At 44.2% G+C, this 16,580-nt stretch overlaps 1 protein-coding gene across 1 annotated transcript in view; it reads right to left on the bottom strand.

The window, feature by feature from the left end:
- The window catches only part of Crebl2 (cAMP responsive element binding protein like 2), a 28,141-nt gene extending 16,560 nt beyond the window's left edge, over positions 1 to 11,581 (bottom strand). Inside the window, exon 1 of the mRNA XM_021165131.2 lies at positions 11,306 to 11,581. Within this exon, the coding sequence (XP_021020790.1) occupies positions 11,306 to 11,320 (15 nt within the window). The 5' untranslated portion in view covers positions 11,321 to 11,581. The remainder of the gene's footprint in view (positions 1 to 11,305) is intronic.
- Positions 11,582 to 16,580: the final 4,999 nt, after the last annotated feature.

Raw genomic sequence — 16,580 nt, 5'->3', positions numbered from 1 at the left:
TACTATATACTTATTACTATATACTTATTGACTACTATATACTTATTACTATATACTTATTGATTACTATATACTTATTACTATATACTCAGGATTAGGACATTGTCCCAGGTTATTTACTTTCTAAAAGTCACAAAACTTAATTTTAGCTTGACTTAAAAGAGAAAAAAAAAATTTTGTTTTTTTTTTTGAGAGGGTTTCTCTGTATAACCCTGTCTGGGAACTTGCTTTATAGACCAGGCTGACTTTAACTCACAAAAATCCACCTAGCTCTGCCTCCCAAGTGCTGGGATTAAAGGGTTGTGTCACCAGTACCTGGCAAAATATTTCTTAACAGCCAGAGGAAGACTAGGAAATTAGAAAACTATTTTGAGAAACAGATTAATTGCAATTATAAAAATTACAAAACCCCCCTTTAAGATTGTCTTACTTACGATTTCTATTCCTGCACAAACATCATGACCAAGAAGCAAGTTGGGGAGGAAAGGGTTTATTCAGCTTACACTTCCACATTGCTGTTCATCACCAAAGGAACTCAGGACTGGAACTCAAGCAGGGCAGGAAGCAGGAGCTGACGCAGAGGCCATGGAGGGATGTTCCTTACTGGCTTGCTTCCCCTGGCTTGCTCAGCTTGCTCTCTTATAGAACCAAGACTACCAGCCCAGAGATGGCACCACCTACAAGGGGCCCTCCCACCTTGATCACCAATTGAGAAAATGCTTTACAGCTGGGTCTCATGGAGGCATTCCCTCACCTGAAGCTCCTTTCTCTGTAGTAACTCCAGCCTGTGTTAAGTTGACATACAAAACCAGCCAGTACAGAGATGAACGAAAATGAAAAACAAAATACCAAACCTTATGTGATATAATTGACTGCTGTTCAGAGAACTTTCCCCATATAAACATTAAAAACAAAGCTTTAAAATCAATAACCCAACTTTCCATCTTCAGAAGCTAGAAAAAGAGCAGAAATGGGGAGCCAAAGCAAAAAAGAGACTGCAATGAACTGCAATGAACATGGACAGGGAGCTCTTAGCCAAGCAGGCTTAAGAACAAAATGTATCTCATAGACCTGTAACAAGTAGTGTAAGTTAGTTTTACACACACACACACACACACACACACACACACACACACATATATATACACACATACACATAGATATATATTTTTTTTTTTCAGAGAAAAGCCAGCTTCAGGCAACTCCCATCAGTAAATTATACCAACATTTAAAGAATGAACATTTAGGCTGGGCATAGTGGCCCATGTCTATAACCCAAGCACTTAGGAGGTATCATTCAAGATCAGAGTTAAGGCCAGTCCAGGTTACATGAGACCCTACCTTGAACACTACAATGAAATAATTACACTAACAAACTCTCTCAAGAAACTGTACAAGGAAAGAACAATTCCAATGAGGCTAATACTAAAAGGAGCCAGGGATGTAATTCTAGAACACAGGAAGCAGAGGCAGGAGGATCACATGTTCAAGGCCAGGCTGGGTTACAGAGTCTCTGTCTCAAAAACAAGAAAAATGGGCTGAGACTGTAGCTCACCTGGCAGAGTGCTTATCTGGCAGAAGCCTGGGTTCTTCCCAGCATAACATTAACTGGATGTGCTGGCACAGGTCTGCAATCCCAACATTTGGGAAATATAGGTAGGAGGATTAGAAGGTCAAGGTCATCCTTATCTACAGATTGAGTAGGAGATCAGCTTGGGCTCACAGGACAGGAAAATCACTGGATCTTGCTGCCTTTTAGCCTGACTGAGAAAATATGAGCTCCAGATTCGAGAGAAATCTGAGCCAGAGAGTCAACCTGTCTCAGAGAACTAGATGGAGCGTGACGGAAGGGGACAGTTAAATGTGCAGCTGCACACACACACATGTACATGGACACAAACACTAACAAGTCCCCCAAACAAACAGTAACAACACAAAAAAATGAATGGATAAAATCCGTAAGACGGATTCAGGAACAAATAAAAAGGGATTTATCCTTGGAATAAAGACCACTTTACTATCTAGAGATCTTTTATAAAACATCATATCAACAGGAAAGAGAGGGAGAGAGAGAAGGGGAGATGTTCAAGGATATCCTGGGCTACACGAGACACAATGTCAAATAACTCCCCCACCCCAATCCTACATCCATAAACTCAAAGTTTTTTTCAAGATTCAGTTTTCATTTTAATTATAGGCTTATCCACTTCCTTTACATAAAATTCAAACACAGCCTTATCCAAAATGCTAAAAAGTTACAAATTCTTTTGTATGGTGTAGACTATACAATAAAAACACACAAACATACACACACAGCATCTCTGCAGACAGATGTCTCAACTGCTGCCTTAGAAGCCTGCTCAGGGGAGGGACCTTTCCCAACCAAATGTGTGGTTAGAGAGGGGATGGAACTTAGCTGAGCAGAACCTAAGTGATGGACAGATGGGAGGCAGGGCTTCAGTGGTGTCAAGAACACAGGGCATCTGAGCCTCTTCATCCATGGGGGTGATCTGTACCACATGGGAGGCAGTGACAGCCTTCTCCTCTAGGGTTGAATTGCCAAGAGAGTGTCCAAAGCCAAGGCCAAGGAGACAAACAGCAGTAGCAGTGATTCCCCGGCTATCCGTCTGCCCTCCATCTGTGTTTCAGCCTCTCCTCAGCTTCACCTGGATTCTCAAATTCTACATGTGTAGCCTTTGGAAAGATGAGGATGCATCCCTTCTCTAGGCATGTCAATCATTTGATTTTCCCAAAGGTGAAATCTATCTCCTTGGTGTGAGCCTTGGTCACATTCATGTTGAGTCTCTCAGTGTGCATTTTGGTGGGTTTAGCCTTGTCCTCTTTCAGGAGGCTTGGATTCAGAGCAGGAATGCCTGACATGTGCAGGCACTAAGGAGGTCTCAGGAGCCAGAGGAGCTGTGGGTCAGACTGGAGCTTCCTGAGCTGCAGCTGATGCGGAACTGGATGGAAGCCTGCTTGTGCCTGAAGCACGGCACCTCTTTAGTCTTACTCCTGCCAGTCCTCTTTGCTCTAAGCCTGACGCCCCTCCAGCTTTAGCGCCATCACTGGAGCAGTCCTGGGTTTGGTAGGAGCCCTAGTACTGGGCTTTTCATTTCCTCTGACTCCTCAAAAGCTCTTATTTTTTTATCTTGATGAATTCATTCTCTCCTTCTGAAGTGTTCAGCAGCCATGGCCGCCTCACTTAGTCTCAGAAGAGCATCCTCATTGATTACAATTAGTCCAGAGAAGCATCATCCAGCAGCTGCCACCTCCTCATGCTCCTCTCAGACGCTAGTGCTCAAATTTTTTTTTTTTAAATTCTAAGGCCTTTACATGATAAAACTATACAGCAAAAAATACAGGGGGAACTTTCTCAATCTGATAAAGATCATCTATAAAACACCCACAGCTAACATCATAGTTGGTGAAGAAAGACAGAATGCTTTCTGCCAAAGATTAGAAGTGAGACAAGGACCATGCCTTCTCTTACCATTCTTAGTCAACAGGAAGAAAAAGAAATCGAAGGCAGTTGAGATGGAGGATGAAAGTGCCAAACTGTCTGTTTGTAGATAACATGATCTTGTATGGAAGATCCAAAAGAATCCACACAAAAACTATTAGAGCAAATGAGTAAGTACAGCAAGGTTAGAGAACACAAGATCTACATACAAAGAGCCATTGTGTTTCTATTCTGTTCACTATCGAGGAAAATTAGAAAGCACGTCTAGCATTAAAGATAGAGCACAGTGCCTATGAGCACTGTGGCACTTCCAGAGGACCCAGGTTCGATTCCTATGACCCACATGGCGGCTCAGAACAGGTGAGTCACTCTAGTTCCAGGGAATCCAATTTCCTCTTCTGGTCTCACAAGCAGCCCAAAAGATTTCTCACTGAACTTCATTACAAACTCTGTGCTTTAGAGACATTATGAAGGTAAGAAGACAACTCACATTAGAGTTGAAAATATTCAACTCACAATTAAGGTACCCAGCACACTGAAGAATTCTCCAAAGTCAATAATGAAAAGACAACCCAATTACAGGGGTGGCAAAGGCACTCATAGCATCATGCAATAGGATGGGACACTGGTTAACACCGGTAAGCTAATGCTGAACTGAGTTCACACTAGTGTCCATGTGTGTTTTGACAAAAGCACACCACCACTGCCTAATAATGCAGTATCACATGGAGCAGTTCCTCCCTCAAGATCCTCTGTGCTCCACTTACTCTTTTCTCCCCTGAAGCCCTGGTATCACTGATGGCTTCTCTGTTTCCAACTTTTTCTTTTTTCCAGATTGTCATACAGTTAGTAGTAAGCATATGCATCCTTTTCAAACTGACTTCTTTTGCTCAATAATTCACATTTAAGGCTCCAGGAGCCTTAAGTCACTCTATGAAGCCTTTCGTACCTTAGTATGTTTTCTTTATACTGTCTAACACTGCATTGTATGGATGCTTTAGCTCGTTCATAAAACAGAAATATAATGAAATATGATTGTCACATAACCCTATGAACACACTAAAAAGCAAATCACATAATTTATATGTGATGTGAATGTATGATGTATGAATTATCTTTCAATAAAGCTTTTATTAAAAACAACAACATGGGGGCAGACTGCACGGCTCCCCAGTCAGGGGACTTGAGTTCAATCCTTGGAACCCATTTGGAGGAAGGAGAGAACTTCCCACAATTTGTCGTTTGACCTTTCCTCTACTTGTGTGAAGTGGCATATGTGCTCCTCCTTCTACACAAATGTAATGCCTTTGAAAGTGAGAGGTACAGTAGAAAGGGAAGCATCAATGTGGCACCTGGAAGCTTATGTAGAATACAAGTCTCAGAAGTTCAAGGTAATCCTTTGATATAGAGCAGGGAGAAAAAAACTCACATAGGCTGAGGACACCGCTCAGAAGAACACCTGGTTAGCATGCACAAAGCCCTCATCCCTAATACAGGATGTGCCACAAAGAACCAGAAACATATGAGAGTGTTATGACCAAGAGAACCCTAAATGTTCTAATCAGGAGATTTAAAAAGCCCAGAATTAAGATTCATCCAAAGGAGACAGAAAGAAACCAGTCTTCAAGCAAGGCCTGATGATGAAGATATGCTGGACAGCTCAGGCTTCAGTGAACAGCTCTAACTTCTGCAGCAAGCAGGCACATGACTGCAGTTGTGTGTTCTTTAGGAACTTACTGGGTTTCTCAAAATCAGGGACCCTCCTCCTCTTCCAAAGAGTCTTAGAGTATGTACCTTCAGTCTTTTGAGAAAAGAGAATAAACTTTTTTTCTTGGTTAAGCAGGATGTGCAGGAGAAACCACTGTTTGTAAGCTGAGCCTTGAGTGAGGAGTCCTCTGCGCTATCTCATGAAGCCGCATCCCTTCACATGGACACCCCTGTCCTCATTGTTTTCAGGTAAGCGGGAAATCCATTCCTTAAGAAACAAAAACAATTTGTGTTTCCATATTTTTATGTTGGATATGTTCCCTGCTGGAAGTTTTTGTTGCTTTGGTGGCTTCTGGAATATCTTTTCTTCTCCCTAGCCTCCTCTTCTGGCTTTGGAACAACTTGTTCATTTTCAGTGAGGATCATCTCCGTGAGGCAGGATGGGTTTAAAGATGCATCCTGGATGCTTTGGTCAGTTGGAAGTGCTCAGTGATGAGACAATCTACACCTAAGCCCTCAAGTTCAGCATTACTCTCTGCACTTTTAACCACGCACGCGCAGTAAAAAATCAGCACTCTTCTTGGGCCACTGACCCTGTGTGCAGTCTTAGTGTCTGGCCTGGCATAACTACCAGCTGTACTATTACACAGACGCTGCTTCTTTAAAGTGCCATCTTTCAGGTACTCGGTAGCTTTTCAGTTAAGTACATCTCTGATGGCCCAGGCAGTTACACAGGTGATCTTAAAGTGAACACAAAGACTTAAAACTTTAAAAAAAAAAAAGTTAAAATGCTCCTCAATTTAAAAAAAAATTGTTTTCTCTATTTTTTTATTCTTATGGATGTTTTGCCTGCATCTAAGTCTGTGTACCACAGGAGTGGCTGATGTCCTTGGAGGCCAGAAGTGGCACTGGATTCTCTGGAACTAGAGTTTAGATGGTTATAAGTCTATAAATCACCCTGTAGGTGTTGGTAATTGAACTCAGGTGCTCTTAACAAGTTGAACCATCTCTCTCCAGCCCCTAGATTTGAACCTCCTGGTTTCCATGATTTTGTAAGATGTCTGGGTAAAGAGAACAGTGAACCATTTTCACCTCAGGTGGCTTGCAGGAAGAGGCCGAAATGTACTCAATATCCACTTTGACTAAATACTTTGCCATCTGTTATACATGTATTTACATTTAAATGTTCTAGTGGTTTGGGGGTTTTTGTTTGAAATTGTTCAAGCTGACCTAAATTCATTATGTATTCTAGAATAGCCTTGAACTCACAACATTCTTGTGCCTTGGCTTTTCAAATGCTAGAATTACATCTCTGGCTAATAATGCTCATTTTTAAGACAACTCATTAAAGATCCAGTTGTTATACACCACTTTACGAAGTGCTGCCGCAAAGCAACATGGTACACTGCCTACTGGTTAAAATACAGCTATGTCCTAGCCACTGCCCTTCCCCACCTTAAAGAAAAGAAATGGCGGGAGAGTGTCTCTCTGGGCTCTGAGGGACTTCCCTACTGTGTGGCTCGGGACTTTTTTTTTTTTTTTTAACCAGAGTTTCAGAAAGCAAGAGAGTGTAACCATGTGTTCCTGCTGCTAACCTTTCTGTTAAGTCTCTCCTGTCAGGATAAAGAAGAAAATGCAGGCAGACATCTCTAAAACCCAGCGATAATGCCCACATTCCCATTTTCACTGAGGTCTACCCTGGGGCCACACACCATGATTCTGTGTGACCCTGGAGCTAAGTAGCACCGCACAGATAACTCTGTGTGGACCTTAGCAATGCCTGACGCGGTCTCATGGTCTATACTGACTGTGTGTGCTTCTCTGCCATCTATGTCTTCCACAGTTGGACATGGTTTGGCTTCTGCCCTATCACTCTTCTGAAACTGTTCCTGGTAGGCGTGGGTGTGGGGTTTTTTGTTTTGTTGTTTTGTTTTTGTTTTCTATTTAAGAAGGGTTTCATGTGTTCCCAGGCCAGCCTCAAAATGACAATAACCTTGAACTCCTTTATTTTATTTGACAGAGGGTCTCAGTACATAGCCATGGCTGGCCTGGAACTTGCAACCTAGATCTATCTGTTTTCTGCCTAAGATTGAAGGCTGGTGCCACCATGCATGGACTGCCTGGGCCGTGAGATCACAGGTGTGAGCCATCGTGCCTGACCATCACCTTCATTTCTTGTCTCGGCTCTAGTTACTCTTCTAGCTGTCTGCCTCACCCACAGCAAAGTTCTTTTAAAATAGCTATAAGTTCTTACTCATTCCTATCTCTACCACTTACCACTGGCACATACTAGGTAACAAACACCTGATAAATTAATGAACAAACAAGGGAATGTTTTCAAATCCCTTAAAAACCAAAACATCTTAAATAAGATTTCACTTAGGTTTCTTTTGCAGGGCAGGGGGTGAGGGAGGAAGAATGAAACAAAGCCTTACTTATGTGGCTAGCCTTGACTTTCAGGTATAGCTGGGGATGGCCCTGATCTCCTGATATTCTTGTCTATACCCCAAGTACTGGGGTTTCAGGCACATGCCACCATACCGAACTCTGGTTTCCAAATCAACTGTGGAGTACCCAAGCTCATGGACAGATTGCCTGCACAAGTTTGTGGACAGGACAGGCAAGCAGGCACACTAACATCTCCTGTCAGACACTTGTTCAGATGTGCTGGCTTTTCCATCTTGGTGTTGTGGAAAGTGTTGGAGGAGGAGGTGGCTAGGAACAGGAGCAGATTGCTGGCTTATGTGAGACTCCTAGGAGGGTGGCTCCAATGTGGCAGAGGATGGCTAAGGGGCAATGGAGAGAATTTCAGGGTCTAAATGTCAGGGCTTTGTTTTGAAGTTAAATCTCTTTACCAGCACCTGTCAGAACTACTATAAGGATAGAGACCCTTGATGGGTACAAAAGAGGTGAGCAGAGAGTGAGAAACCTCATGTTTACAGAACAGTGTGTACCACAGAGCGGGCAGGAAGAAGGAACAGACCCATATTAGCATTGTAGCCAGTAGCTGACCAACTCCTTCAACGAAAGTGTCCTATATTGACAGGCTTGGCAATACTCCATAGAGGTCTTTAACCAGCTTTCAGACTGGCAAGAACACATCTGATAGAACATTTCAATTTATTCATTCAATAAACATAAAAGTCAAAAATAAAAACAATAGTCTTCTGTGACTGAAAATAATATATCTCTACTTCCTTTTGAGACTGCAGGTCAAAAAAAAAAAAAAAAAAAAAAGGCTTTCAAACAACACTTCTTCCTGATGGAAGATTCGAAGGCGGCCTTGGAAAGTGACCTTTGTTAATGCAACAGGTAAGGACAAAGCTGAAGTTCATTTTATATCCAATTATGCCCCTCTTGTCCCATCTGGGGTATATTTGAGGCACTATCTAGTGTAACCATGACTACAAATGTCACTTAGCAATGATTAAACAAGGATATCAGAACCCACAGACATCTTTGCTCGGTAAGACGATAAGGTCATGTTTGCAGAGTACTGACTGTGTGTTAGACTCAGTACTAAACACTCTTAGATCTACCATCTCAAAGTCTGCTTGAACAAGCCTCCAAAGAAGGGACTGGCCTCATTTAAAAGACTAGGTAGAAGTTCTGAGAGCTTCAGCAACTTGGGAGTTTTTCCTTCTTTACTAATCTAATGAAAGATCTAGGAAAAATCTCGGAAATTCTGCTGCTTAGGCACTTTTCCAAGCCATCCTTTCTAGGTGTTCAATCTAGCACCCAAATTCTATTGTATGCTCTATCTTTTCCCAGCTGCAACAGTATGTCTGGGCTGGCTGGTGAGCACACCTAGAACATAATAATTAACAAAGCCTAGGTACCTCTAGGCAATCTTAATGTCATTGTTTCAAACAGTCATCTTAAACAGCATCTTAAGGCACACTACTGTGATAGTTTGTATAAGCTTGGCCCAAGGAGTGGCACTGTTAGGGGCTAGTAGCCTTTAGATGAAGATGTAGAACTCTCAGCTCTTCCTGTACCATGCCTATCTGGATGCTGCCATGTTCCTGCCTTGATGATACTGGACTGAACCTCTGAACCTGTAAGCCAGCCCCAGTTAAATGTTGTCCTTTATAAGACTTGCCTTGGTCATGGTGTCTGTTCACAGCAGTAAAACCCTAACTAAGACAACTATTAAATAAAATTTTATATTGCCCCTAACCCCACCATCACGCTCTAGTTTCAGAAATAACCTCTGTGGTGTTGGGGACTTAACTAGTTGGTAGAGTGCTTATCTGGTGTGCACAAAGCCCTAGCTAGGTTTAATCCCTATGCCCACATACAGCCAACTAGGGTAGCACAAGCCTGCAATCCCAGCCCTGGAGAGGTGGAAGGAGGAGGATCAGATTCAACGCCATTCTTGGCTTCACTGAAAATTGGGAAGCCCACCTAAGCTACAAGAGACTCTTTCTGAAAACAAACACCCCTTAAGAACAAACCAACCAACAACTGTATGTGATCTTTTGGTAAGTAAAATATTTTAAAATCCTTTGTACTTTGGTTGGAACTACTAGAGATCTTAAGAAAGCTGTTAAATATGCCAAAGGTCTAGAAAAGAATAGAACTGAAAATTATATATTATACAACTGCAAAAGTATGTGCAAGTCTCCAGGTGAGCAAGGAGACTGTTACATTCTTTCAGTATCTGTGAGATGCTGGGAGGAGAATGGATATAGTTTGCAGACTTCATTTCAGAATCAACACTGAAAGATCAAGGTAGCAAAGACTGGAAAAATATTTCCTGGAAAAATTTCAGAACTCTCCCTTTCTATTTTGAAAATACCACTTCCTGTCAGGAGGAGTTTGTTATTGCGTACGCAGTTGGTTCTCTTAGGTGTGTCCAGGAGGCAGATTGCAGAGCTAGGCTCGCCTTTCTATCACTTCTCAGAGCCTGTCACATAAATGGGAAGCATTAATAAAGAATAAAGCAACTGGCCAAGAGAAATTGGATTTCCCCCACACCTGTCTGAGGATATATGAAACAAACAAACAAACAAAAAATTAAGAGCAACAAAATTTTGTTAGATGGAGAAAAAAGGGAGAGGGTACCTAAAGGAAAAAGCTCTTCCAAGGAATATAGCAGATTATGACAATTAGACTTTGAAAGGCATACGGAAGCAATGGCTTAATTTAAATATTGGCAAAATGTATGCTAAACACGAGGTTCCCATTAGACATCCAGCCCTTAGCAGGTGGAAGAAGCAGGAAGACACTTGAAAAGCATCTTCTACTACTGAGAGAGTTTGAGGCTTGCCTGGGCTACATAAGACCTGGCTCCACAAAAGGCAAATTAAAATGTTTGATTCCTTGAAATGAAAGGACCAATTACCAGACATCGTAAGACATTGATAAACTCTCTGACCACTCCTATCTTCATGGAATGTGAAGCAAGAGGAACATGAGAAGACAGAACCACAAATCTACGAGTTAAGGAGCGCTATTTTATAGTCATAAAAGTAAGTGCGCTAGAGATTAAAGGGGGGGGGGAGCTGGATATGGGACACTAAATTGGATTAAAACCGGAGAAAACTACTGTTTTTCTAAATTAAAAAAAAAAAAAAGGTTTCTAGAGGTTAGATTAGATTACAGGCTCTGGCCTGATAGCAACAGGAGCTGTTCCAACCAACCCCAGGAAAATAGCTCAGTGTTGGGGGAGTGAACTGGTGAGATGAACGGGGCATTGAGTGAGTGAGGCTGAGGGAGGGAAGGAGGGAAAACCATCAAGGGTGATTATGCCTAGTTCAGGACGCACAAATTAACCTCTCCTAAATGGAAAACGCTGCGACGGGGTAGGACAGGGCAAAAAAGGAAAAAAGGAAAAAAAGTACCGTAGTTTCTTCACTTATTTCGACCAGCAGGTCAGAGAGGGGGGCTTGCACTCCTTGGAATCCCTAGCAAACACTGTTACCAGAGTGTGAAAATTTTGCAAAGGCGAGGGCCCTTGCTAGAAAACTGCAGCCCGATGCTCCCCAATGTCCTGGCGGGGTGCCAGGGGACATGAGGCACACTGGTATCTATGGCAGGTGTTTCGTGAGTGCTCGCGTGGACTTCTGAACTGAGACTGGGCGGCGAGACTACGTGCGGCGACAAGCAGGCGGCGGCGGCCAGCTCAGGACTTACCTTGCTGTCATCCATCTCCGCAGACAGGCCGGCCCGGCCCGACGCCCTCCCGGCCCTCCCCGTCCTCAGCGGGCCAGGCCCGGCCCCCGCCCGGGGGAAGAAGGGGATATGGCTCTGACTGCCTCCTCCTTCGCCTAACAGTTCGCTTCCCTGAAGCCACGGTCACGGGGACCCGGACCAGTTCAGGAATGGCAGAGCGGACCCTGGAGGCTGCCCCAGGCGCCTCCCCGCTCGGCCACCGCCTCCTCCTCCCGCCCCATGACAGGCTCCCGGCGTGTTTACAGACGCACTGGCAAGCGGCCCAACCCGAGGGGGGCGGGGCTCTGCAGGCTGATTGGCCCCCTCGGCCGCCATAGCACAGTGGCATTTTGGGAATTGTAGTTTTCCCTTGCGTGCTCTCTACGCGACCGACTGGAAAAGGAACTACAAGGTCCATGTAGCCTCCGCTGCCCGGGCTGTTTTCCTGTGGCCTAGCAGCGCCCAGGGGGCGGGCCTGAATCAAGACGGAACTATTTCTTACAACATTTAGTTTTAATAATGTTTTGGTTGCGGAGGGCCCGGATCTTCCAGAGAAGGGAAACTGTTCGAGGCTCAGCGGAGGCCGAGCTGGAAGTGGAGAACTGGAAAACCCTCTTTTGGAAAGCTAGGACAAATGCTTCGCCTTCTCCCCACCCCTGACGGCCCGCGGTAAAGTGGGGCAGATGCTTTGGGAAAAAAATTGTGCAGTTCTTCAGAACATGAAACACAAGAATTAGTTACCATATAACCACTTCTAGGTATTCAGTCAAAAAGAAACGGAGCCACACAACCACACAAAAGCGTGTACACAAATGTTATCTCGTATCCGCAAGATTCAATACTCAAAATGTGAGACAGCGGTGGCACATTATCCCAACACTCAGAAGGCAGAGGCAACCTGGACTACAGAGCTCATTCCAGGACAGTCAGGGCGGGTATACAGAACGAATACAGGACAGTGGAACGGGTACAGTTTATCATATGAATAAGCTTGGAATAAAATGTTAGGCGCCAGACACCAAAGGCCACATGTTGTACGATCCAGTTTATAAGGAAATGTCCAGAATTGGCACAACTAAAAAGACCAGTCCGTTAGTTGTTGCCAAATGCTGGGACTGAGGAATGTTAGGGAAGGAGAGGAATTCTGGCTTCCTTTTGCATGAAAACGTTCTGAGTTGATTTTGGTGACGGCTGCACCACCATCCCGTGAATTGGCTAAAAAAACCTACTGAACACTTGGGTCACGTTATGAAGAGATCTCTAAAGTGCCTCTTGATTCAATAAGCCAGTTTGTTAACTGCTGTTGTCAGACACCCTTGAACTGGCCAAAGATTGTGATTTTTATCTGTTAACTTCTGTAAAGTCTTGAGCTCATACTTCACAAACACATTGAAAGTACCCTTTCCAAAGTCTAACTGAGGCAGTGTTCCAGGAATGAGTAGTAAATATACAGGATCTGTGGTTACATTTGTATTCTAGTTGTGTGTATGTGGGTCCTTTCCCATCTTGATCCACACTTTGACCCAGGGTCAGAGGGCTATCTAGCTAAGTGAGCTCTCTGAAGCTATCCTCCTATCTCAGCTTCTTGGGCACTGGGATTACAGATGGGCCGGGCACAGCTTTGTACGTGGATGCTGGAGAAACAACTCAGACGCTCACATTTGGGCAGCCATCTTGGCAGCACTCCCTTTTTTGAGATTAGAATTAATATGTAGAACAGGCTGGCCTCACACTTGTGCCATTCCCCCTGCCTCTGCCTCCTAAATGCTGGTGTGATAGGTATTTTCCGCCATGTCTGGCATAATAAGACACACTCTTTAAAAAAAAAAAAAAAAAAAAAAAAAAATTTAAAAATTTTTTTTTTGTGTATCGGTGGGCTGCATGCACTTCTGTCTGTTCAAGTGCCTGCAGTACCCATGGAGGTCTGAAGAGGGTGCCAGATTTCTTGGAACAGGAGTTACGGATGGTTGTGATCCACTATGTGGGGCTTAGGAATTGAACCCAGGGTCTTCTGAAAGAGCAGCCAGTGCTCTTAACCACTGTGACATCTCTCCAGGCCCCCATAAGATGTACTTTTATTTTTAAAAAGAGGATTCTTTGATTTTCAGTAATAAGTGGGTGGTCTCTCACCTGGCAACTCTCAACTAAGGTTAAAGTGGGAAGGCTGAGTGGTCTGTGTTGGAGGTGTCTGAAGTCAGGAGAACTAGAGCCAAATCACTTTTCCCCGTGAGTATTTCCCTCATACTCAGACCCTAAGATTACAAACAGGTCTGGCAGGCTGGCCCTACTGTGATCATCCCAGCTGGCATTCCCAGTGACGAAAGGGACACCTAGTGTCCTTTCTAATGGTTAAGGAAACAAAAGCCTACACCTAGTGTCCTTTCTAATGGTTAAGGAAACAAAAGCCTGAGTAGGGACCAGAGAGGTAGGGCTCAGCAGGTAAAGGCACTTGTTGCCAGGCCTGGTGGTCTGAGCTTGATCCCTGGGAACCACAAGATGGAAGGACAGAGCTGACTTCTGTAAATTATCCTTCCTCTCTCTCTCTCTCTCTCTCTCTCTCTCTCTCTCTCACACACACACACACACACACACACACACTCACACACAGACATCCCTTGTGTAGGGTGGCTTTCCATCTCAGAGGAGATCCGTCTGTTATAAAAACTGATTTTGCGAACCCCTCCCCCGAAAAAAAAAAAAAAAAAGAAACTCTAAAACTAAAACACTGGGTCTCTGCGTGGGCTTTTCCAGTGGCTCAACATCAGTGGTATAGCTCAGTTGGTAGAGACCTTTTCTAACATGTGAAGCGCTGAGTTTGTGCCCAAGACCACATATAAACCAAGTATTATGGCACAGAGTTAGAGGCCACCCTGGGGTACACAAGACCTACCTTAAGGAGGAGGAAGAGGAGGAGGAGGAGGGAGGAGAGGGAAGGAGGGAGGCTGACAAGAACCTGGGATGGTATTACTGGCATGCAGAAATTCCAACACTCAGGAGGCTGAGGCAGAAGGTATACCACAAATTTGAGGTCATCCTGGGGTACATAGTGAATTTAAGGCCCATTTGAGATTTAGTAATATCAAAATCCTGTGCTATTAAGGGCCTGTCTCAGAGAAAACAAACAAATAAAAGAGAGAAAGATGGCCATGAAACTCACTGTGTTAATCTCACACAATGTGAGTCTCTGTATGTCCGTTTTTATTTGTTTATTGAGACAGGACGCCTCACTATGTAACCCAGGCTAGAGCTGCATTTGTTTCCTTAGTCTCCTGAGCTGTGGGATTCTGGGAGAAGGAGGGGGGGAGGGGAGGGAGAGGGAAGGAGGGAAGGAGGGAAGGAGGGAAGGAGGGAAGGAGGGAAGGAGGGAGGCTGACCAGAACCTGGGATGGTATTGTGGAATCATGCCTGGTTCCACAATGTGTTTTTCTTATGTTTTGTATTGCTGGGCATCAAATTCATAGCCCAGGAGCAAGACAAGTGCTCTACACTGAACCCTTAACTGTTCTACCTTCTGAACCATGCGTGTTACTAAACGTCCTGAATGTGGACTCCCAGGGTCCATCCAGACATGGCCGTTCATGAATTATCTTCCTCTGGCCTACCTTTAGAGAATGGACAGCCTGTTCTGAGTGTTAAGATGTTAAAATGTAGCATGGTTTACACAATGAATTTGTACATTGTTCAAACCATGATTAGAGGGGAGAAAGGAAAGGGAAAAATACTATTCAACAATTAAAAAAAAAAAGTCCGGCTTGAAGAGAGGAAGGGGGTGGAATGATTAGAAGAGGAGGCGATGGGACAAAGTCTAACCTTCTCAGAGAAGCCCTGAGCTGGGAACAGTGCAGCATTCTGCATTCGGGAAGGCTGTGCCTATTGAGATACAAATCTGGCACTGGAACAACAGGGTACTATTGCTGCTGATGCACTGATCTTCTGAGGTGCAGGAGGAAAAGTGGGCGGGTCGCGTGACATTCATGGAATGCTTGAGGTGAACTCACTGCTCAAGTATTAGTCACGTTTTGTTTTGCGGGTGGTTCCCCCTCCCAAGTTATTTGACAGAGAAATATTCCTCTCACTTGTTATTTCCTAAATGTTTAGCGTTTTAGGTTGTTTTTTTTTTTTCAACGATGCTTTAAAATATTCCGTCTCAAAAGTCTGTTGGTGTTGTAAAGGCGTTTGGCAACATGCCTTGCCCATTTTGGCCTACTCAAAAAAATATGCCTACATTTACATAGCAAAGCACCAACTTAACTCTGCAGTAGTTATAAGTTCTGAGCCAGGAGTCTGGAGGGCTATGTTCAGAGTGAGCAACTAACTTGGCCTCTAGCTTTCAGAAGGAACAAAAGAAAGAGAGGAGGAAAGAAAGAAGGAAGGGAGGAGGAGAGAGGGAGGGAGGGAGGGAGGCTGACAAGAACCTGGGATGGTATTACCATCATGCAGTAATCCCAGCACTCAGGAGGCTGAGGCAGAAGGTGTACCACAAAGTTGAGGTCATCCTGGGGTACATAGTGAATTTAAGGCCCATTTGAGATTTAATACTATCGAAATCCTGTGTCAAAAGCTAGGTATAGTATTGTGTACTTGAGAGGCAAGAGGATTGCCACAAAGATCAGACCAGTCTTCTACAGAGCTAGTTCCAAGCCAGTCAAGGCTACAATCAAGGGACCCACTCAAAAAAAAAAAAAAAAAAAAAAAAAAAAAAGGAACTGGAGAGATGGTCCAGTGAGTACAGAGCTCACTGAGCACAATGGGACCTGAGCTCGCATCCCAGCCCCTGTATAAAAGCCAGGTACAGTCGGATGGGTCTGCAACCCCAATGCTGGTGTCTTAGGGTCTCCACTGCTCTGATGAAACACCATGATCAAAGCTACTCAGGGAGGGGTGGGTTTATTGTGCTCACAGTTCCGTATAACAGTTCATCATCAAAGCCAGTGAGGGCAAGAATTCAAGCAGGGCAGGAACCTGGAGACAGGAGCTGATGCAGAGGCCATGGAGGGGTGCTGCTCACTGGCTTGCTCTCCATGGCTTGTTCAGCCTGCTTTCTTATAGAACCCAGGACCACCAGCCCAGGGATGGCCCCTCCCACATTGATCACTAATTAAGAAAATGCTTTAGGCAGAGCTTACAGAGACATTTTCTCAATTGAGGCTTCCTCCTCTCTGATGTCTCTAGCCTGTGTGAAGTTGACATAAAACTATCCAGCACAGCTGTGCAGTCAGGAAATGGCAGAACCCAGAGGCTCACTGGGTCGCTAACC

The sequence above is a fragment of the Mus caroli genome, chromosome 6, assembly GCF_900094665.2.
Source record: "Mus caroli chromosome 6, CAROLI_EIJ_v1.1, whole genome shotgun sequence".
NCBI classification, from domain to species: domain Eukaryota; kingdom Metazoa; phylum Chordata; class Mammalia; order Rodentia; family Muridae; genus Mus; species Mus caroli.
The sequence above is the reverse complement of the archived record's forward strand: the minus strand, read 5'-3'. Positions and strand labels throughout refer to the sequence as shown.